The following is a 23849-nucleotide window of genomic DNA, read 5'->3' as shown; positions in this document are numbered from 1 at the left end:
TCCGTCGGTATTCCCAAACTCCTGATTTTTTTAGCGGTGATTTTTGTTGCTTCCTTCAGCTTCTTTTGAAACAAAACTTTTCTTTTGGCTGTGGCGAGTAGCCGACGTGCTGTTGTGAGTCGCGTTGAAAATTCACGCGTAGCTATGGTGACCAGCCACGCTGAGACGTTACTCATTTTGCAATGGAAAACGAACGTAGAATGGGTCGAGTCGAGTAGAGGCGAGTCAAGTCGTGTCGAGTCGAGCTGTTACCAGCAGTGGAAAAACGCCATTAGTCTAGGCTGAGACAATACAATGTTGATTGGACTGTGTTGATGGCAGAGTTTCACATTTACACGACAGACCCCTTTGTTCTGTAACCAAAATGACCCCCAAAGGTGCAGTATTTGAAGGCAGGTCAGTTCAGTTCTCATTGGACAGCGAAGATGCACTCGGCATGTTGTCATGACAACAGCGGACCAATGAGAATGGATTTGAAAGCAGCAGGTGAAAAGGAACCGCCCCAAGGTGCAGGACATAAATGAGAGTGTTTTAGGAATTTTCATGACTGGTTGCATTAAACCTTTTCTTAATTCTCAATTCAACCCTCAGCCTCCTTTTCCTCAGAGATCCGAACGAACGCGGAGTTAGTTATAGATATCTAACATATGCCAAAAGTAAAAGATTTAGGCATTCTTACAAAAAAAACTATCTATTACACAAACTTTTCATTTGCATTTTAAATTTAACTCAAACAGTTGATGAATGTCAATCGTGTAATGTTATGAAAAAGTTAACCTCACGATTATAGTGACCAAAATTATCAGTTTTTCTTTATTATCACAGTGTGTTCATTATGTTCAGAAAGCACTAATAGGCCTACACAAGTTGAAATAGTTCCAAAAAGTGTAACTGTGTTTATTATATAGGCCATAGGCCTGTGAAATCAACTGGCTTCCATACCATCGGCCCGCTGTAGTGGTACCGCTATGATGCCAGGCGAGGGGCATGGACTGTTGTTTGTTGTGTTCAATTTTACATAATTTTCTAGGTTCCCAGTCGGAAACTATACACGTCTACTTAAGATATTAAACTTAAAGTCCTTCGAGCAAAAACACAACAACAAAAAAACGCCTGAGTGGACGCCTGGCCCGTGCGTCTGTTCCCTGGATGTATAATAATAACGGTTGGCTCATTGTCCAAATGCTCTCCCATTGTTTTTACGTTCATAGGCATAGGCGCTAGCCTAAGTCATATACTAGCAGGGAAAACCCAGCAATTAGCTAATAAGCATTCAGCCCACCTATTTCTACTACCTTCCCACACTTATATAGCAAGCTAGAACCGGCCCTGGTGTTAAATCTACTCCGAAGCCGCAATACAGGATGTGTGATTGCAACCTAAAGCAGCCTTTAGAAACAGGTTTGTGGTGAAGTGTGGGTTTTGTCATAGAGCTACGCTTCCTTCGGACTAACAACAAAAACTTGTTAAGCACTACCAAAACCCCATATATATTAAGTCTGTGTTCATTGAAGACAAACAAAACCAAAATATCCTCAAATTTGAGGAAGTTTCTTCTTAAAATTGTTGCTGAATAATTGCCACATTTAATGGACTTGTAGATGTTAACTTGTACAAATATTCACTCTGTTTCAGCTTTACCTCCAGATGTTCTGGAAGTAATTGTTGGTGAAGAGGAGCTGCAGGAGTGTAGCAGCAGTATGGAAAAGCTGGAGCCAGATCCCCGCCCACACATTAAAAATGAACAGGAGGAACTGTGGACAAGTCAGCAGGGAGAGCTGCTTCAAGGGCTGGAGAAGGCTGATATCACCAAGTTCCCTTTCACTCCTGTCCCTGTGAAGAGTGAAGATAGTAAAAAGGAAGCTCAGTCCTCACAGCTTCATCAAAGACAAACTCAGCACATGAAAACAGGAGCTGATGGAGAGGACTGTGGGGAACCAAAACCAGCCAGGAACTCACATCCACTTTTACAACAAGAGACTGAAGACCAGACTGGAGACTCTTCTGATCCTGAGACTGATGACAGTGCTGATTGGAAGGAGACCAGAGAACCCCAGTCAGCTTTAAACTCTCTGAAACAGGATTCAAGATGTAAGAAAAGATTCAGCTGCTCGGAGTGTGGGAAAAGATTTTGCTTCAAGTCACATCTGAAGAGACACATGATTATCCACACAGGAGAAAAACCTTTCAGCTGCTCTGAGTGTCAAAGGAAATTTGGTCGCAAGTCAGATCTGGAAGATCACATGATAACTCACACAGGACAAAAACGTTTTAGCTGCAGTGTTTGTAATAAATATTTTACACAGAGAGGAAGTGTACAAAAACACATGAGAATCCACACAGGAGAAAAACCATTTAGCTGCTCTGAGTGTGGTAAAGCTTTCACTGAACGTGGAACCCTGAAGACCCACATGATGACTCATTCTAGAGAAAAACTATTCAGCTGCTTAGTCTGTAAAAAATGTTTTACACAGAATGGAAATTTACAAAAACACATGAGGATCCACACAGGAGAGAAGCCTTTTAGCTGCTCTGAGTGTGGTAAAACCTTCAGTGACAGTGGAACCCTGAAGAACCACATGATAACTCACACAGGAGAAAAACCTTTCAGCTGCTCAGTCTGTAAAAAATCTTTTGCACGGAGTGGAGATTTATGGTCACACATGGCTGTCCACACAAGAGAGAAAAGATTCAGCTGCAGTGTTTGTAACAAAAGATTTGCATGGCGCTCTCAGTTCAAAACACATAAATGTGTTGGTCCGATGGAGACAGAAGCTGATGGAGAGGACTGTGGAGGACCAGAACCAGCCAGGAACTCACATCCACCATTACAACCAGAGACTGAAGACCAGGCATGAGGCTCTTCTGATCCTGAGACAGATTATTTGTGATCAAATTCTTTTTTTATTTAAAGAGTGCAAAAGTTTGGTCCAGATGACAACATACAGAAGAGTGCATTACACACACAGACGAAGGCACAGTTCACCTTTTCCACAATCCTTCATTGCAAACAAATGTTTCACTCTACAACAAAGACAGGAAATGCGGGAAGGTGGGAGCTACAACAAAAACACAATAGCAAGAACGATGCCCGCTGCTCACAAACAAGACACACAGAAACTGACACAGACAAACACAAACAAGCCAACAAACCAACAAGCCAAGAGGCATTGACAGGGAGACTGGCACAAGTCAAGAGTGACCAAACAAACACAGACAGAAGTGAGAAGGACATAGTTAAAATCTATAGCATGGCCTTCAAGGATACAGAAATGCTGATCCAAGTGCCCAAAGTCCTTCCCAGGGCTCCACCTATGCGAGCCGTGGAGAGATCCATATACACAACATCCAGCAGGGAAAGGGTTTAAGTATGAATAGACAAGTCATGAGGTGGTGTTTAACGCGTTGTAATCATTCTCTTGGCAGCTGTAAGTCCAGCAAAAACGGCACGTTTTTGAAGTTTTAGAGAGCTGGAGTCTGGATTGCGTGATACTTGTGGAATGCTAGACCATACATTATGTCAATCGAGATTGACACTCAGTCCTGGGAAATCACGTACCCATATTCTCTCAATAGGAAGGGCAGAGTGGCCAGATATCACCAAGAACTGATAAAGCCTCGATACCATACCACAGGTTTTTTGCTGCCTAGTAAATAACTTCCAGATAGGATACAATAACGTGGTAGGTTGAATGCATTTTTGTAAATCAGAAAAGGGTAGCAAGCCAACCTTGCTAAAAATGGCTTTTAGAGTATGAACCCCCCTCTGTTCCCACTGTGTAATTGTTATAGGCCTCCCACCAATCAGGAGTGCTGTATTGTTGAAGGGGAACTTGTCTGCCAGTTAAAAGCTATATGGCAGTATGTTTCAGCAAATCTCCAAGTTTTGAAAAGATGAGAGATAATTGGGGCAAAGCGTAGCTGGCAGTGTTTGGGATATTGGCAAAATAACATCATGGAGTGACTAACTCTGTCATGGCACTTTTAAAGGTACGCCAGTAGACAGACACGTCTGGGTTTAACCAGGTAAGGAGGGGTCTTAACACAAAGGACCAAGATTAATGTTTAAGGTTGGGAACTGAGAGGTCACCATCCTTTTTCCTCCTCTGTAGAGTAGACATCTTAATTTCTTAAGCCATTTCCTTCCCAGAGACAACTAGACACAGCTGAGTGAGAAGGACTGACCATAGAACTGGCCACTCATGTTTTCAAATGCTTTCATTGTGTCAAGAGAGAGTAGTGATCTTGTGTTCATACTGTCTTTTGCCGCATCAATAATGTGGAGAGGGCGTCTAACATTATCTGCTGCCAGTCTTGTTTTACAAATCCTGTTTGGTCCAAAAACACTCTGTAGGATCATTACCCTTTTTCAAGACAAAGGAGATCAAGTCTGTTTTAAAATCCCTTGAAAATTCTCCCTTCTCAGTAGAGAAGCTAGTCATGTCAATAAGGAATCCAAAAAAGTTGCATACAATTGCGGGGGATCCCATTAAATCCCGGTGATTTTCCCTTTTACATATTCTGTAATGACAATCTTAGTTACTCTAAACCGATCAATTTGTGTAAGTTAGATGATTCCTCTGCTGGTAATTGAGGCAAGTCAAGCATATTCAACCAGCTGTCACTGGGTTTTATCCAAATTAACCTCTGGTATATCTGCAAAATGGTCACATGACCTCATTCTCATGGCAAGTAGATGACTAGGTCTAGCACTCTGAAAGTAATAGCGCTGTCTTGTTCTAGAATTAGAAATTCAGATTGGTTTATTTCTTCCTTAACTAGTGATCGCTCTGAAGCTATTTGGTCAGTAAAAATAGTTTGTAGCAGTGTGTCCAATCTGGTGAACTCAGCTTTTGTAGTTGAAGGGATCTAGCTTTGCGTGCATTAGAGCGTAGACTAGTGTGGTGTTGCTCCTAATAAAACCTTTTATCGCGTCACACAATATCCTGGGGTCTTCTACAGAGCCAACATTAATCTCTGCAAACTACTGGAATTGTGCTATAAACGGAGTGATTTATTTTTCAGTAAAGAAGCATTAAAGCGCCATCTAGCAGCATGTTCAGACAGATGGTCTAGGGTGGTGATCAGGGCAGGGTCATCAGTGTGTGTGTGTGTGCGCGTCAGGAACAGAGAAGCAGCTTCGCCCACTGCATTAAGCCAACAGGATTGAAACAACAACAACTTTCAGCGACTTTTTATAGTGAAAAACTGTTATGTACAGATTGGCAGAACGTCTTCCACCATACATTTTGTTGGTGAGACGTTCACACACGCCTCGTCTATATATGAGAACCAAGGAAATGAACTTAACCCGTTCTCACTCGCGCTCGGTCAGTGGCTACACATGGAACTGCTGGGATTGTCGCGAGTAATGAACATGCGAAAGGGAGCCCCGGCTGTCAATCAATGTCTTCCAGTGATGCGGGCCCCTGATTGGTCCGGGCCAGTAAGCAACTGTGTACCCTGCTTACTGATTGTTAAGCATCTGAATCACTTAATTCTCATTGGCTACCAGCCAACGAGGCAGGTAGATTGACAGTGTTACCCGCCAATTGCAAAATTCACCCGCAAATGGCGGGTGGGCTGGTGTTGATTTCATGCCCTGGTGGTTACGTTGAGGACCCCTTTATGGCCAGACACTGCCATAGGGAGTAACACCGCTTTATCAGTAGATTGAAATAATTGAGGTGATGCAAAATTATCTATTCTTCAATCTATTCTGGAAAAAAAATTATGTTTACATGAGAAAAGGAATAATCCTCACAAGTGGGATTACCTACACGCCAAATATCTATAAAACCCAAGTTGCTAGCCCATGATTTCAGAATATTTGTGGGTTTCAATTGGTACCTTCTATACTCTATTGTAGCAATCAAAATTCTGCCTGTATTGTCTGACTAAGGCAACAAAACTTTACGCGGAAGATGCCGTTTGACAATAATTTCCACTCCTTTTGTTTTTGAGCTAGCTGAGGAAGATGCAATTGTATGATCAAATCTGTTGGCTAAACGGCTGGTATCAGTCTGTAGCAAATGGGTCTCCTGTAATAATGCAACGTTAACATTTCTCTTTTAAAGTAAGGCTAGGGTGCTTTCTCGCTTGTGAGGTGCATTCAGACCACCACAGTTCCAAACTAAGAATGTAAGATCAACCATTATATTATCTTTTCAAAAAAGATATGAAATATATATGTATTATTTTTGGGTTTATTTTACAATTTATTGATAGGATTAAATCCGCATTTATAAAGTTAATCATGAGCTTACTGTTGTGGATGTTTCTGTTGCAGCAATGTTTTTTTGAGAGCTAAACTAAAATAAGAGTGAAAAGAGAGAGAGAACTGAAACAGAGTTTGGTTATGGTTATTTTATTTCTAGCTTCTAGTATAGGAATTACTATTTCACACAGCACAGCAGCACAATGTGGAAAAGTCTTTAAGGTAGAAGAAAAAACTGGTTTATACACAGTACATCCCTGAGTCAAAAAGCAACCTTTTGTTAACATGACTCAGCATTTCTGACAGACAATCTAAACACATTAGACAGTCTGGTGTCACCAGTTCTTCTCCCCCCTTCACACCAAAGGTTACCAATCCTGTTTATCTCAACTGCCAAGGAGTAAAAGAATGTGCAGGGAGAGAAAGTTTACGGAGACCTTGTACTTTATCTAGTCCTGTTATGGGAAAAAAATCACAGAAAAGAGAGTCAAGCTTCCTTTTTCATTTCAGCATGTGAGAATTAACAAAAAAGAGAGACAAAAACAGAAGATCATTCTTAGAATGTAATTTCCCATTACACAAACCCATTCTGTTGCTTGTTTTTACTCAATTTTTGGTCTGTCTGACAATTATATTAATCATCTATCAAGCACTTTAATTGGTTTTAACTCAACTTCTTTAACAGCTTTGTTATTTAACAGTGTTGCAAGACAAAATAAAAAACTTAAAACCACTAAATGAAATGGTAAATTAGAAATTAACAAAAATAACAAAAACCCGTATGAATTTATAAAAAAGCTTATATATATATATATATATATATATATATATATACACACACACACACACACACACACACACACACACACACACAGACACAGTATATATATAAAAAAAGATTAGTTCGAGAAGGAGCAAGCGGAAGCTTATTTGGTCCTGCCCCTATTTCACAAAATCATTGTATGAAAAAGTAAGTAGATATGCAAATACAGCATACAATATTTCAGATCTTCCAAAAGACAATACAATAATACACAACAACACCTTCACATTACATTTCCGATCCTATGTTTTGGTCTATTCTTTTCTGTATTGTTAAAGTTGTGATTTCTTTAATCTATTTTTGAAATAAATGATATGGCTCTGTTTAATGTCTTTGTTCAGTCCATTCCATAAGGTCACCCCACAAACTGAATTTTTTGAACATACACTGTCCCTTTTAAATAATAATCCCTGTCTCGTTCATTAAACATTGTGCGTATGTTACTTATTTTTTAAACATAAATTGAGGAGGTTGGAATGTAACAATGTTCATGAATTTCAGCAAATGTGAATTAAAAAACAGATGATTAATGTACTCATAATACCCGGTGTGATTTATTATCCTGATTGCTCTTTCTTGCAATGATTAAATATTTAGTAATTTGCTTTTGTAGGTATTTCCCTAAACCTCCACAGAATATAACATTATACATATAATATTTGGTAAAACAGGTCTGCAGTACAGAGTATGTAATGTATTTTGGTTCAATATGTTTCTAGTTTTACTCAAATATACCAATACTCCTGGCCATCTTCATGCACAGATATTAAATGTGGGGCTTCCAACCCAGTTTGTGGCCAAATACAACACCCAGAAATGTACTTTCATAGACTATTTTAATTGTTTCGTTATCAATTACTATTTGGACATCTGTATTTATAGTATGAGTTCCAAATGTAATGAATTTAGTTTTGTTCATGTTTTAAGTTTTAATGTATTCATTTCATTATTGACCATTTCCAGCATCTGCTGCAAGTTATTCCAACATAAAATATTGGTGTCATCTGCAAAAACAGTAAATTGTATTATTAGATAATTTGCAAACTATGTCATTTAATTAAAGAATGATCAATTTCGGGCCTAAAACTGACGAATTGTGTTCTTTTAAATTACAGATGCTGTTTAATCACTGATTGAATCTTTACCCACCATCCTGATAAAGGTAAGTGAAAACATCATTGGTGCTGTAAAATAGTATAATTTCTCAAGCAGCAGCCAGGGTCTGACTATGTGATGGTACAGTTGCGTTTTCATCAGTTACTCCTACCTACGTCCTAAATGTGTATATAATGTGTATGAAAATAAGAGTTCCAATACTAAGTAAACCCACAAACTGTGCTAAGTGGCTCTGATAGACACACCACAGAATATGAAACCAACCTACTTTCTAAGACCATTTTTAACAGAAAAGATGTGCAGTTTTCCAAAATGAAATGCAATTTGTGTGGCAAAAGTTTTGATGATGATAATAATAATAATATTGGATGAGGATTTGATTTTGAGTCGTTTATATATTTTTCAGCTCCATGTTAATACAATTCATTTTATTTCTGCTTATCTGCATAGTGGCAACATGTGCAAACTCACTCTAACTGCAGGTAAGGCACACTGAACAAGTTATTATAATGCATTTTTTCTCACTTACCTCCAGTGGTATCTAGCCATGCAGATAGTTTGGGTTTTGTTTAACAATTTTCTCTGTAATCTCTTTGAGATTACAGTGGCTTTTATTAAAATGTGCATTTAATTCAGCTCTTTACAGAAAACAGTGTAACCCTTACCTTTAATTTAGGTAAAGTGATCTCCTAAACTTAGTTTTTTTTGACCAAATAATAACCAGTGTGTCACTTTAAAGGTCTCTGTTTGATCATCGCCAGCTTGGGTAAGTTCATAACATGAGCACTTGCAGATAAATGAAGGTAGACAGTTATGTAAACAGGGCAACTCATTTTTCAGACTCTGCAAAATCTTCTGCTTCTTGGTAACCAAAATTCAAAACTTTATATCGTATCCTTTCATGAAGTGGTTGTTCTTAGTGTGTATTTAGTTTAATGTCATTCATATTAATTAGAGATGGGAAGTTTCAAAGTACAAATACTTTAAATACGCGTCTCACACCCTGAGACCAGCTGTCCAGAGGATAATCAGTTGAGTTTGTATGTGTGAGTCCTTGAGAACTGTAAGTTGTATAACTGATGGTGTCAGTTCATTTAAGTCTGTTGTCGTATTGGTCTATAGTTCCGGTACATATAAAGTGAGTTAGCTAGTGATGTTGTTGTTTGGATTCTTCACCTGTTAGCTAGGTTGCACGTTGCATCCACAGAGAGAAGTTGTCTCCGTCTGCTTTAACAGACACACCTGGGGCCAAGTAGGAAACCAGAATCAGCTTTAAATACAGTACTAATCTCGTCCTTACCAGTGATGGGAATGGCAGCGTTACTAACGGTTTTTCAGTAACGAGTACTCTAACTGATTACTCTACCCATTTTAAAACATTGTTACTGGTTTAAAAAAGCGGCACGTTACTATAATTGAAGCTGTTTTTTTTCATCAGACCAACTTGATCTCTGAGCAAAGAGGCAAAGACTTGTTTCTTCCTTGGTTAGTGGGCCGTGCACAAGACAAGCGCATAAATGCTGACGATTGGCTGAGGTTGAGTCATATGGTAAGCCAATCAGAGGTAGAGTTGGGTGGGTGTTCGAAAGCACGCATAGTCGGACACAGCAGACAACCCAAGCAAGTCAGTCAACAAGAGACAGGTATGGTGTTATGGAATGGGGGGGGGGGGTACTTTTCCTGCTAAAGATTTCCAGTCTCTGTATTGCTTACATAAATCAAGAGATTGTCCGCATACAGAGAGACGCAATATTCCTCAGTCCCACACAATAACGACGACTTCAACGCAATCGAAAGAGGCTCGATTTACACTGCAAACAGGAGGGGGGATAAAGGACATCCTTGACGTGTCCCACGTGACAGAGGGAAAAATTTAGAATGAGACGGATTAGTTTGAATACATGCTTGTAAATACAGAAGACAAATCCATGCGAGAAACGTGTCACCAAACCCAAACCTCTCCACAAGTACAACAACAAGTATTTCCACTCCACCCGATTGAAGGCCTTCTCCGCGTCTAGAGAAATTACAGCTTCTTCAGTCAAAGAATGACCGGGGGAGTAGATCAAGTTAGTCAAGTTGTCCTTTTTGAGGAGTAGTATAATCTTAGCTTGTGTGAGGGTTGGGGGCAAAGAACCATTTCCCAACGATTCGTTAAATACTTCCAGCATAATAGGCGAGAGCTGATCTTCAAATTTCTTTAAAAATTCAGGGGGGTAACCATCAGGTCTTGGAGATTTACCAGTTCACACATCTCCGATGGCTGTAACAATCTCTAACTGTGTAAGAGGTCGATCTAACCCTTCCCTGTCTCCTTGCTCAATAGTAGGTAACTCTAAACTATCTAAGAAACTGTTCAAATTTGTAACATCTGATGGGAATTCAGACGCGTAAAGTGTGGAGTAAAATGTTGCAAAAGTATTATTGATTTCCTTTGGGTTGGTGACTATATTTTGATCCTGAAAAGTAACTATATTAGTGGCCACATGTTCACAAAATTTCTCATTTGAAAGCAGCAGGAAATTAAGTCTCCAGAAGGATTGCTCTCTAACGTTTAAAGAGAAAGAAAGGTAAGATGATAAGATGGTGCATGATCTGAAATTATGATGGCCAAGTATTCAACCAATACCACTGCGGGGACAACAGAGCTATCTATAAAAAAGTAATCTATCCTTGAAAAAGAATGGTAGACATGATTAAAGAAAGAGAATTGTTTTGAGTTTGGATTTTGAAACCTCCATGGGTCTACACAGCCATTTTGTCTCATAAAGTCTGAAAAGACCCTTGACATTACAGACGGTGAAACCGATTTAGGGCTAGATTTATCAAGCAATGGGTCAATCGTACAATTAAGATCCCCTGCAAGGATCAGTCTATGTGTATCTAAATTATGGAGGGATGACAGAAGCTTATTTGCAAATTCAGTATTGTCCCAGATAGGAGCGTAGACATTCACCAAAAGAACGGGTGTTTGGAATAGGAGGCCCGAGACAATGACATATCGACCATTGGGATCTGCAATTATTTCATTAGGTGAAAACTGACTTCACGTATAAATAATAATTCACGTGCTTTGTTTGCTACTGTTGATAGGTTAACAAACCCTCCAGTACCAGTGGCATCTGAACTTTTATCTACCAAGGCCTGCATGACTTTGCATCCTTCTTCAAAGACATAATTCAGAAGATCAGTCAGTGATACAAAACAGTCAGTGCCTCCATATCAAGTTCAGGATATGTGTTGTCACAGTGTTAAAGCAAAACTAGTTCCAATATGACAGAATTTCATATAATCAACCATGAAAACCTGGAGGACATTATACAACATCTGAAAACCTCCTTCAGTTGCCTTGATATTCTACCAACGGGAGTTTTCAAAAAATGCTTCAACTTGTTTGGCTTCTGATCTTCTACAGATTGTGGACTTTTCTCTTCTTTCAGGTATCTTTCCTCCGGCCTGAAATCTGCAGTAATCAAGCCACTCTTAAAAAAGAACAATCTAGACACATCACTAATCAGCAACTATAGGCCGATATCAAACCTTCCGTTTTTAAGTAAAATAATTGAAAAAGCGTTTTTTCTACAACTCAGCCATTTCCTGTCACTAAACCACAGTTTTGATACCTTTCATTCGGGTTTCCGACCACACCACAGCACTGAGACGGCTCTTGTCAAAGTCTTTAATGACATCCACCTTAACACAGATAGTGGTAAAATTTCAATCTTAGTATTACTTGATCTCAGTGCTGCATTTGACACGGTCGACCACAACATTTTACTAAACCGATTTGAAAACTGGGTAGGACTTTCTGGCTAAGTACTAAACTGGTTTGAATCCTACTTACAGAATAGGGATTACTTTGTGTCAATAGGTAATTATACATCTTAGCATTCAAATATGACGTGCAGAGTTTCCCAAGGCTCTATTCTGGGGCCTCTTCTGTTTAGCATCTACACGCTCCCACTGGCCCAGATTATGGAGAACAACAAAATAAGTTACCATAGTAATACTGACGACACACAAATTTACATAACCTTATCGCCAGGGGACTATAGTCCAGTACAAAAACTGACTAAGTGCATCGAACAAATTAACGGCTGGATGTGCCAGAACTTTCTTAAATTAAATGAAGGAAAAACTGAGGTGGTTGTTTTTGGTTCAAAAGAGGAACGATTAAAAGTCTGCGCTCAGCTTCAAACAACAATGTTAAAAACAACAGACAAAGCCAGAAATTTTGGTGTCAGACCTGAATTTGAACAGCCACATTAAGACAATTACAAAGTCAGACTACTATCACCTTAAGAATATATCAAGGGTTAAAGGACTTGTGTGTCAACAGGACCTGGAAAAACTGGTCCATGCTTTCATCTTCAGTAGACTTGACTACTGTAACGGTGTCTTTACAGGTCTCCCTAAAAAAATCAATCGGACAGCTGCAGCTGATTCAGAATGCTGCTGCTCGAGTCCTCACTAAGACCAAGAGACTGGATCACATCACTCCAGTTCTGAAGTCTTTACACTGGCTTTCTGTATCTCAAAGAATTGATTTCAAAGTACTTTTGCTAGTTTATAAATCACTTAACGCTTTAGGTCCAAAATACTTTTCTGATCTGCTACTACACTATCAACTATCCAGACTTCTCAGGTCATTGGGGACAGGTCAACTTTCTGTCCCCAGAGTCAGAACTAAACAGGGTGAAGCATCTTTCAGTTTCTATGCTCCTTATATCTGGAATAAACTCCCAGAAACCTGTAGATCCGCTGCTACTCTCAGTTCTTTTAAATCAAGGCTGAAGACCTTTCTTTTTGATGCTGCCTTTCTTTAAATGACTGCAATTCTTTAAATTTCTTATGCTGCACTGTAACTGTTATTCTTGTGTTTTATGTGTCCTAATCTTTCTATTTTGTTTTTAACTGTCTATTCATGTGTTTCATTGTTTTTTAATGCTTATGATTTTTAACTGTTTGTACATGTGTTTTATCTTTTTAACTGATTTTATGTAAAGCACTTTGAATTGCCCTGTTGCTGAAATGTGCTATACAAATAAAGCTGCCTTGCCTTGCCTTACTAAAATTGGCCAATCTGTGAAATGGCAGAGTTATGTGTGAAAGTCATACTAACTAAAACAACCATGCCATGTTTGCGCATCGGAGTGTGAATGTGTGCAAGTGTTTATCTGATGAGCAGGTGGCACCTTGTACGGCAGCCTCGGCCACAGTGTATGAATGTGTGTGAATGGTGAATGTATCCTGTATGATATAAAAGCGCTTTGAGTAGTCGTTAAGACTAGAAAAGCTCGATATAAATACAGCACATTTACATTTACATGTTTAGAGTAAATATTTAAAAAAAAACATGGCTGTTGTATATTTGAATCAGAGAGGCCAATGCGTTGTTATTGTACCATAAACATGCACGAAAAACATAACGTGAATATTACCGTGTGGGCTTGTAGTTTACTTGAAAATGAAAATATTGATCTAGCCATTTTCCCTTTATATAATAACCAACCAGAGAAATAGTCCCATGGAATCAAAGTGTCTAAGCTGAAAGCTAGGCTTACTTTCACCTTCTCATAGACAGTCTGGGCTCTGGCATCATTTCCTCTCCCCATTGAAGCTCGTAAAACGTCTTGGGTTACGTATGTAACCCTTGTTCCCCGAGATAGGGGAACGAGACATGTAAGTAGTATGGACGGCTAACTGACTGAAAATGAAGAAAAAAGAGATTCCAGAGATTCAGCAGACAAGCAGCAAGACAGTCCCGATTACCCTCGGCCTTATCTTAGAGAGATTAGATATAATAATACTACTACTGATAATAGTAATAATAATAATGTATACTTCATTAATCCTGCAAGTGGAAATTGCAATGTTTTCACTCTGTTGTAATTACACACAGGCCTGAATTACACAGACATGCTCAGTACCTATACATGCACTAATGGAGAGATGTCAGAGTGGGGGGGATGAAAGGCGCCCCGAGCAGCAGGGGCTTTGGACAATAACTCATCATTGCACTTACAATAAATAAACGTAGCTGTCTTCATCTCTGGTTTATCAGGCATCCACTGTGTGTGTTTGTGTATGTGCGTGTTAGTCAAGCCCCAGCCCCCCCTTTTGTTGATCACAATTGCGTATTGCACCAAAGTCACGGCGATGGGTTGAATTTGTGTGAACTGGCACGATCGCGGCATCCTGCAAGGACTGCCTTTTATTGACGTTGTTACTCCTTATTTTGCAGATTTTAAAATGTATGCTCTTTCTGTTTAGAAATTTCAGCGGGGATATGAATTTATGATCAAACAGGGTTAAGGAGCAGTTAACACAATATGACTCTCTGATCTGATTCCTTCAGGATATCCTGGCCTCACAGATACAGCTGCAGTGCCACCAAACCCCTGTGATGGAAAGAGCAATGGGCAATACTCAGGTGTGGCAGTAGCTCAGTCCATAGGAATTTAGGTTGGGAACCGGAGGGTCACTGGTTCAAGTCCCCGTGTGGACCAAAAAGTAGCGAGTGTGGATTGGTGGCTGGAGAGATGACACTTCACCACCTGGGCACTGCCAGATGCTGTTCAGCAAGGTACTGTACCCCCCCACCTGCTCAAGGCGCTGGTTGAGCTGGCAGACCACTCACTCTGAAATCTCTCCATTAGTGTGTCTGTGTGGAGAGAGATCAGGACTGTGTGTGATTACTAATAAAGTGTGGACAATTTTCAATAAACAGATTAAAAATTAAATTTAAAACTTAAAACCCTTCTGACGCCCATTCCTTTTACAATTGTTGGGAAGGGAGAACCTACATCCAAAAGTGCCAAAATAAGCATGGCACGGAAGGTTCCCCGGCTTAAACCAGCACATGTCAAGGCCCGTCTTAAGTTTGCCAATGCGCATTTGGATGATCCAGAGGAGTCATGGTAGAAAGTCATGTGGTCAGATCAGATCAAAATATAACTTTTTGGTCATAATTCCACTAACCATGTTTGGAGGAAGATGAATTATGAGTACCATCCCAAGAACACCATCCCTACTCTGAATTATGGGGTGCATCATGCTTTGGGGGTGTTTTTCTGCACTTGGGACAGGGCGACTTAACTGTATTAAAGAGAGGAGGACCGGGGCCATGTATTGCGAGATTTTGGGGAACAACCTCCTTCCCTCAGTTAGAGCATTGAAGATGGGTCGAGGCTGGGTCTTCCAACATGACAATGACCCGAAGCACACAGCCAGGATAACCAAGGAGTGGCTCTGTAAGAAGCATATCAAGGTTCTGGTGTGGCCTAGCCAGTTTTTAGACCTAAACCCAATAGAGAATCTTTGGAGGGAGCTCAAACTCTGTGTTTCTCAGTGACAGCCCAGAAACCTGACTGATCTAGAGAAGAACTGTGTGGAGGAGTGGGCCAAAATCCCTTCTGTAGTGTGTGCAAACCTGGTGAAAAACTACAGGAAACATTTGACATCTGGAATTGCAAACAAAGGCTACTGTACCAAATAATAACAATGATTTTCTCAGGTGTTCAAATACTTATTTGCAGCTGTATCATACACATAAATAGTTTAAAAAATCAATAATTGTGATTACAGGATATTTTCTTTTAGATTATGTCACTCACAGTGGACATGCACCTACGACAACAATTTCAGACCCCTCCGTGATTTCTAAGTGGGAGAACTTGCCAACCATGTAACAACCCCCCTTCAAATTTTAACTGAGCAAAGTTAACTACTGTCTCTTTTGTCTATAATATACATCAAGGGATTCCGAATAAATAAGTTTTGAATGGCTAATATTGTTCTGACGTAACTCAGCTTTGTCAGCAGAGGGCGCTCTAAGCTTTACACTTGACTCTGGTTAGCCGTAGCTGACGCCAGTAGCCCAGAAGTAGAAGTATGTGATGAACAAGTTTAAGTATACATGCTACAGCTCCTGATCTGAACTGTGATTTCATAATTACAGATAAGATAACTTCAATCAGCACAGTGATGTATGATGTAATAAGTATCATGTAATAGGGATGATGTAAAAGACACCATCCAGGGCAGGGATCAGGGCAATTATAAGGAGGAGGTGAAATTCACTATTTACAGATTGGTGCCAAAACAACAACTTGATCCTAAATGTTGAGAAATCCAAAGAGCTGATGATCGAAGAAATCGGCTTACGCACACACCGGTCCACATTCACAGCTTTGCTGTGCAGACTGTGGAGAAAATTATGTTTCTAGGGTCTACATGTCTAACCACCTGACCTGGTCCCTGCATACCTCTTCCCTCATAAAAAAATGTATGTTGAGGTGGCCAGCCTTCCCAGTACAGAAACCACTTCCAGAATCAACGACTGTGTTGGTAGTTGTAGGAGAACTGGCAATAGCACTGGTAGCAGGACTCGTACTGCGGGCTGAGCAGGTTTTCCTTGTTCCATATCAACACAGCACCTAATGCAACATGATTCCTGGCTGTTGAAGCCTTGTGGACTCGATATGAATTTCCAAACCTAACATTTACTTCACTGCTACTATAAAGTTGCAATCCCCCAATGTAAGTAAACTCCATTAAGTAAAATCATACTCAAATCTTCTTTGACAGTGTGCCTTCGTGCACATCCCAATGCTAATATCAGCAGTACCAAGTAAGCTGAGGCTCATAGGCCACACACTGTGTGTGTGTGTGTGTGTGTGTGTGTGTGTGTGTGTGTGTGTGTGTGTGTGTGTGTGTGTGTGTGTGTGTGTGTGCGCGCGTGCGGAGTAGTGGTGGTTGCTATGTCGATCTGGGCTCAGTAAGGGAGTAGAGAAGGGAGTGGCAGACAACATCTTTGACAGGTTCGACAGGTCAAAAAGTTAATTAATTGAGATTATACAATACATCTAAAATTATAAAAATGGCACTGTCTGTCTCCTTCCAGAAATGTCTTGTCTTACTGTAGTTTGTAGAGCCAAATATTTACTGCATATATTTACATACATACTGTATGTAAATATGTTTATATATGGTCAATTCTATAGTAATCGCCATACCGCTGTAATTTCATACTAAGATGTCTGTCCGTTTTCCTACAATAGGACCTTAAATGATGTATGAAAAGGAAAATTGTGGCAGACAGAGCAATTTGTTTCAAATTTTGTTTCAGTGGATGATACAGCCCTTCCCCACTCTAGGTGTCATCACTCTCACATATGTGTATATATTTATATATATGTGTGTATATATATATATATATATATATATATATATATACACAGTGCCTTGCGAAAGTATTCGGCCCCCTTGAACTTTTCAGCCTTTTAACACATTTCAGGCTTCAAACATAAAGATATAACATTTTTATTTTTTGTTAAGAATCAACAACAAGTGGGACACAATTGTGAAGTGGAACGAAATCTATTGAATATTTTGAACTTTTTTAGCAAATAAAAAACTGAAAAGTGGTGCGTGCAAAATTATTCGTCCCCTTTACTTTCAGTGCAGCAAACTCACTCCAGAAGGTCAGCGAGGATCTCTGAATGATCCTATGTTGTCCTAAATGACTGATATGATAAATAGAATCCACCTGTGTGTGATCAAGTCTCTGTATAAATGCACCTGCTCTGTGATAGTCTCAGGGTTCTGTTGAAAGCGCAGAGAGCATCATGAAGACCAAGGAACACACCAGGCAGGTCCGTAATACTGTTGTGGAGAAGTTTTAAGCCGGATTTGGACACAAAAAGATTTCCCAAGCTTTAAACATCCCAAGGAGCCCTGTGCAAGCGATCATTTTGAAATGGAAGGAGTATCAGACCACTGCAAATCTACCCAGACCTGGCCGTCCCTGTAAACTTTCAGCTCAGACAAGGAGAAGAATGATCAGAGATGCAGCCAAGAGGCCCATAATCACTCTGGATGAACTGCAGAGAACTACAGCTGAGGTGGGAGAATCTGTCCATAGGACAACAATCAGTCGTTCACTGCACAAATCTGGCCTTCATTGAAGAGTGGCAAGAAGAAAGCCATTTCTCAAAGATATCCATAAAAAGTCTCGTCTAAAGTTTGCCACAAGCCACCTGGGAGACACACCAAACGTGGAAGAAGGTGCTCTGGTCAGATGAAACGAAATCGAACTTTTTGGCCACAATGCAAAACGATATGTTTGGCGTAAAAGCAACACAGCTCATCACCATCCCCACTGTCAAACATGGTGGTGGCAGCATCATGGTTTGGAATTGCTTTTCTTCAGCAGGGACAGGGAAGATGGTTAAAATTGAGGGGAAGATGGATGCAGCCAGATACAGGACCATTCTGGATGAAAACCTGTTGGAGTCTGCAAAAGACCTGAAACTGGGACGGAGATTTATCTTCAAACAAGACAATGATCCCAAACATACAGCAAAATCTACAAAGGAATGGTTCACAAATAAACGTATCCAGGTGTTAGAATGGCCAAGTCAAAGTCCAGACCTGAATCCAATCGAGAATCTGTGGAAAGAACTGAAAACTGCTGTTCACAAATGCTCTCCATCCAACCTCCCTGAGCTTGAGCTTTTTTGCAAGAAAGAATGGGCAAGAATTTCAGTCTCTCGATGTGCAAAACTGACAGAGACATACCCCAAGCAACTTGCAGCTGTAATCGCAGCAAAAGATGGCTCTACAAAGTATTAACGCAAGGGGCCCAAAATTTTTGCACGCACCACTTTTCAGTTTTTTACTTGCTAAAAAAGTTTAAAATTTCCAATAGATTTCGTTCCACTTCCCAATTGTGTCCCACTTGTTGGTGATTCTTCACAAAAAATATTTTTTTTATATCTTTATGTTTGAAGCCTGAAATGTGTCAAAAGGTTGAAAAGTTCAAGGGGGTCGAATACTTTCGCAAGGCACTGTACATACATATACATATACATACATACACATAGATACACTCTATTTAAGGCAATCACTTAGGCAACAGAATTAATAAAATTAAAAAATTAAAAATAAATTTCTTCGGTGATATTTGTCGTCGCTGGCATTTCCTCTTGTGTGAACACACTAGGAAGCTCGAAAAAGTGCTTGCCAATAAGTTCAGAGGTTTCCAAACGTTTGATTACGTTGCTTGGAACACTGGTGTTGTGACCCATAGTGAGTAGATGAATTTTTACACTTAACATTGACAGGTAAGATTGTCACTGCCCCCCCGGTTACAGTTATAATTGGTTCCTTGGGCATAAAGATAGTTTTTTTGGGGCTGTGCTCTTTGCTGTATCTTTGCCTTGTTGTCACCTTTATTTACAACTTGAGTATCTTGGATGTTGCCAAAAATTGGTTCAGAGATGATCTTGACTCAATGAACTTGACGAGATCCTTAAAGCCAGATCTACATCTTTGCTTTCAGATACATCACATGCAAGCATTCTCTCTGAGCTTAGGAGGAAGCTTTTGAATTATTGTTTTCATGTTTGCTGGCAGATTGAGTTTATCTAAATATTGCAAATCCTTCATAGCTTTGCAATACTCTCACAGAATTAATGCATACGCCTGTAGCCTCTTAGCATCTTCTGCCTTAATAGAAGGCTATCCAATAATTTTGAAAACATATCCAGCTGCCATCTTTACTTCCTGTCCAAAATGTTTGCGGAGAAGGTCTTTGCCAATCTGGATCAAACGGATTCAGATTTGGAAATCCCATTGTTTTCTCTTCAGGATCACCTTATCCATCTTACTTTTATGATCATTTTTTTAAAGGAACATTGGATTGGATCAATTTGACTCAAACACAAAAATTCCAGATCAGAAAATCGTGTTTATCAGAGCCTTAAATGGAACCAACAGGTTAGCCCGCTGGCTAAGCCAATAACAACAGGTAGGCAAAATACCAGTGGCCACAAATAGTCATTGTTTGTTTTTAAGAAACAGAAACACTATAATGAACAGAAACATTTTACATTCCTTATTTTGTTATAATGTGAAGAAAACAAAAAACAATACTATCCAATAGTCAATACTTCATCAGTTGTGACATGCCTCATATATGCTTCAAATATGAAGAAATGTATATTTCATCTCTAAACCTTTATCTTATGATCATTCACATAAAAAAACCTCTCTGATGTTAACTGGTTAAAAAATGTTTAGTTCCATGTTCTTACGCAAAGGTTCCATGAAAGTTTCCCGTTAGCACATGAAACTAAACTTTAGATTTTGTTTTGGTTGCTCATGTCCCCTTAGGGGTTCTGTATAATTTAAGTGGCGCTTTAAGGTCACTAAAACTACACCTACCTCTATGTAAGCAAATGTGAGCAGATTGTAGAGCTTAGTTTTGATTTAATTGACAAGATCAGAGCATCATCTTTGTATCTTAAAACACCTTAAGCTCACCTACGCTGACATAAAGGTGTGGTTCCAGTGTCCTAAATACATTTTTAACGGCATTCTGCAAAGTATGACACATCGAGAAGAATGTTGCTTGAGAGTACAAAGTGTCATCTTTTCATGGTTTTGTTCACAAGACAGATACAAAAGTGTGTGTGTGTGAGTGTGTTGTTCTGACTTCATTTACGCCCATTTAATTGACACTAATTATTTTAACTGACAAATCAGGGAACAACACATGGCATCTTAACTTGAAACTGAAATGCCACTAATTACACCCCAGCAAAGATATGTCCAATATCACACCTAGTGAGCAGAAGAAATTAGAGACTGTTGGTCTTTTATTTAAGGTGCTACCGGAGGAGTTTAGGGCTCTTTAGTCCAAATAGACTTGACCCTCACTTGGCCAGTGATACATTTTTCTATGACCCTCCAAAATGATTGGGTAAAAAGGCGTGACCCTCCCCAACAATTTATTGAGGCCTTGTGTTGTGGTTTACACTTGGCAAAGATGTACAGATATACATTGTTTGTATACAACCATGACAGATATGACCTAACCTCTGCTATCTCATCTTACACTTCACACTCCACTGTTATGGGGGGGCCATTTCAGTAGATTTACTCACTAACATTGTTGTGGAATCACAATAAGCATGGAAGCTAAATGTCCACTTCCTGCATTGGTGCATTTTTTCAATTACTAAGTTACTCCTCTAGTAAATTACTATTCAGTGAAGTCATACAATAAACCGTTGAGACCATTCAACAAGCACACTGGCTAATGACAAATTCAACACGTGAACTTGTTGCTATGGACTCGTCACTAGGCTTCCTCAGTCATTGGATATTTTAGCACAGGTAAAGCAGCAGATCTCCCGAACACGATGAAACTAGCAAAGCAGTTTGATGTTCATATGTGGAGGCAGGATTGATCCAGTTTGGTAAATCCCATGATCTGTACACAGCTACAGCTCAAATGGCTGGCTGACTTAAGAGGGAGGGACCCATCTGCTAGGAATGGGGGGCTGAGACTGAGAGAGCTACATCCAAAAATATGCACCAAACAAGCTGCTTTGAAATGTTGCTGTTTTCATGAATACAAAGGTTGGGTGACCCTCCCCCTAGACTAAAAAAAGTGACTGAATAAAAAGACATGACCTATTTTCCTCCAGGAGTTTATTCCAAAAATATTTTACGGTCCTAACTATAACTTTATAGCATGTTGTAGAAAAAATATGAAAAATAGAAAATGGAGCAGGAGATTGGTCGGAGATTCCGAGCAGCGAGTGTGGTATTACATTCCATTTATCACACCGTTGTGATGAAAAGAGAACTGAGCCAGAAGGTAAAGCTCTACTGGTAAATGTTTGTTCCTTTGATAAAACTTATTTAATTTACCATATATACATTCTATGTTGTGATCCGAGCCGGAGAAGGTAGGTAGGCCTACGTATTGGATGAAGATTCCTTTTCGCTCAGAACCATGAAAGTTTAGTTTGGGACAAGTTGGAAGGGTTTTATGAAAAGTGTTATCAAATCACAATGGCCAGCGGAGAGAAAAAAACGATTATTTTGCAGTCGTTGCGAGCCATGTAACTTTGGTTGTGACGAGATTCTCGGTGGACATACCTTGGGCGTCAGAGAATGTTGGGTTGACACAGAAGCACCGCAGAAGACGCACAGCTCCTCCATAGCCGCTAATGTTCACTTAATAAATATTTCCTCATCCTTACTCCAGCAGATGTAGCCTATGTATGAAGCTGTTGTGGGTAGGTATTCCTAGTGCACAGGCCGAAGGCGTAGGCTACTGTGGTAAACTTACTATGCAACCTCCGGTCAAAGACGCAGGTCAGACTCCAACCCCGTATAAAAGTAATTACGACGGAGAAATGATCAAATGGCAAGCTATATAACTATCAAACTTAATGAAAGCTATGTATTCATGAGAAAAAGTAAAATTACTGAGAAATAAACAAGCCAGACGGATCGGGGACTATCTACTATTTTAGACCTAGAGCAGGAAAGGTACAGGTGTATTCACAACCATTAATGATGGCCGCATTTCACTTAGGAGAGGCCCTGGTGTTGAGCATGCTGACTCCCTGATTTATACAGTATATGTAAGATTAAGATTAATAATTAGTCCCACAAGGGAAAATTACAATTTTCACTCTGTTGATATTACACACATATGCCCAGTACCTAAATGGAGAGAAACCAGAGTGAGGGGGCTGCCAAAAGAAAAGCGTCCCAAGCAGTTGGGGGTTCAGTGCCTTGCTCAAGAGCACCATGGCAGTGTCTAAGAGGTGAACTGGCATCTCTCCAGCTAACTGTCCACTAGCTTACTTTGGCCCGCATGTAGACTTTAACCACGACCCTCAACTCCCCACAGACTGAGATACTATATACAGTCGGGAAAATAAGTATTTGAACACCCTGCTAGTTTGCAAGTTCTCCCACTTAGAAATCATGGAGGGGTCTGAAATTGCCATTGTAGGTGCATGTCCACTGTGAGCGACATAATCTAAAAAAAAATCCAGAAATCACAATGTTTGATTTTTTAACTATTTATTTGTATGACACAGCTGCAAATAAGTATTTGAACACCTGTCTATCAGCTACAATTCTGACCCTCAAAGACCTGTTAGTCTGCCTTCAAAATGTCCACCTCCACTCCATTTATTATCCTAAATTAGATGTAACTGTTTGAGGTCATTGGCTGCATAAAGACACCTGTCCACCATATACAATCAGTAAGAATCCAACTATTAACATGGCCAAGACCAAAGAGGTTTCCAAAGACACTAGAGACTAAATTGTACACCTCCACAAGGCTGGAAAGGGCTATGGGGAAATTGCCAAGCAGCTTGGTAAAAAAAGGTTCACTGTTGGAGCAATCATTAGTAAATGGAAGAAGCTAAACATAGACTGTCAATCCTCCTCGGACTGGGGCTCCATGCAAGATCTCACCTCGTTGGGTCTCAATAATCCTAAGAAAGGTGAGAAATCAGCCCAGCAGAACTACACGGGAGGAGCTGGTCAATGACCTCAAAAGAGCTGGGATCACCGTTTCCAAGGTTAGCCAACTATTGGTAATACACTAGACGTCATGGTTTGAAAACATGCATGGCATGGAAGGTTCCCCTGCTTAAACCAGCACGTGTCAAGGCCCGTCTTAAGTTTGCCAATGACCATTTGGATGATCCAGAGGAATTATGGGAGAAAGTCATGTGGTCAGATGAGACAAAATTAGAACTTTTTGGTCATAATTCCACTTACCTTGTTTGGAGGAAAAAGAATGATGAGTACCATCCCAAGAACACCATCCCTACTTTGAAGCAAGGGGGTGGTAGTAGGGATGAGCGATTA

At 39.9% G+C, this 23849-nt stretch overlaps 1 protein-coding gene and 2 long non-coding RNA genes across 6 annotated transcripts in view; all 3 read left to right on the top strand.

The window, feature by feature from the left end:
- LOC117947697 (oocyte zinc finger protein XlCOF6-like) overlaps positions 1 to 3467 on the top strand; it is a 29293-nt gene extending 25826 nt beyond the window's left edge. Inside the window, exon 3 of one of the 4 annotated variants that reach the window (XM_034876878.1) lies at positions 2587 to 3467. In XM_034876878.1, coding sequence (XP_034732769.1) covers positions 2587 to 2858 — 272 coding nt within the window. In that variant the 3' untranslated portion in view covers positions 2859 to 3467. Of the gene's footprint in view, positions 1 to 1635 lie in introns of all 4 variants that reach the window. The other 3 variants (XM_034876875.1, XM_034876880.1, XM_034876879.1) reach the window with 3 other exon arrangements.
- Positions 3468 to 8148: 4681 nt separating this feature from the next.
- LOC117947706 lies at positions 8149 to 14587 on the top strand. The gene is made up of 4 exons (XR_004657295.1): positions 8149 to 8202; positions 8607 to 8638; positions 8896 to 8922; positions 14515 to 14587. It is a non-coding gene; the product is annotated as an uncharacterized LOC117947706 (long non-coding RNA).
- A 7908-nt stretch (positions 14588 to 22495) lies between these two features.
- The window catches only part of LOC117947712, a 22383-nt gene continuing 21029 nt past the window's right edge, over positions 22496 to 23849 (top strand). The window contains exon 1 of the long non-coding RNA XR_004657302.1: positions 22496 to 22562. This is a non-coding gene — a long non-coding RNA (uncharacterized LOC117947712). The remainder of the gene's footprint in view (positions 22563 to 23849) is intronic.

Source organism: Etheostoma cragini, chromosome 7, assembly GCF_013103735.1.
Source record: "Etheostoma cragini isolate CJK2018 chromosome 7, CSU_Ecrag_1.0, whole genome shotgun sequence".
NCBI lineage: Eukaryota > Metazoa > Chordata > Actinopteri > Perciformes > Percidae > Etheostoma > Etheostoma cragini.
Note: the sequence above shows the minus strand (reverse complement) of the source record. Positions and strands in the feature narration are given on the sequence as shown.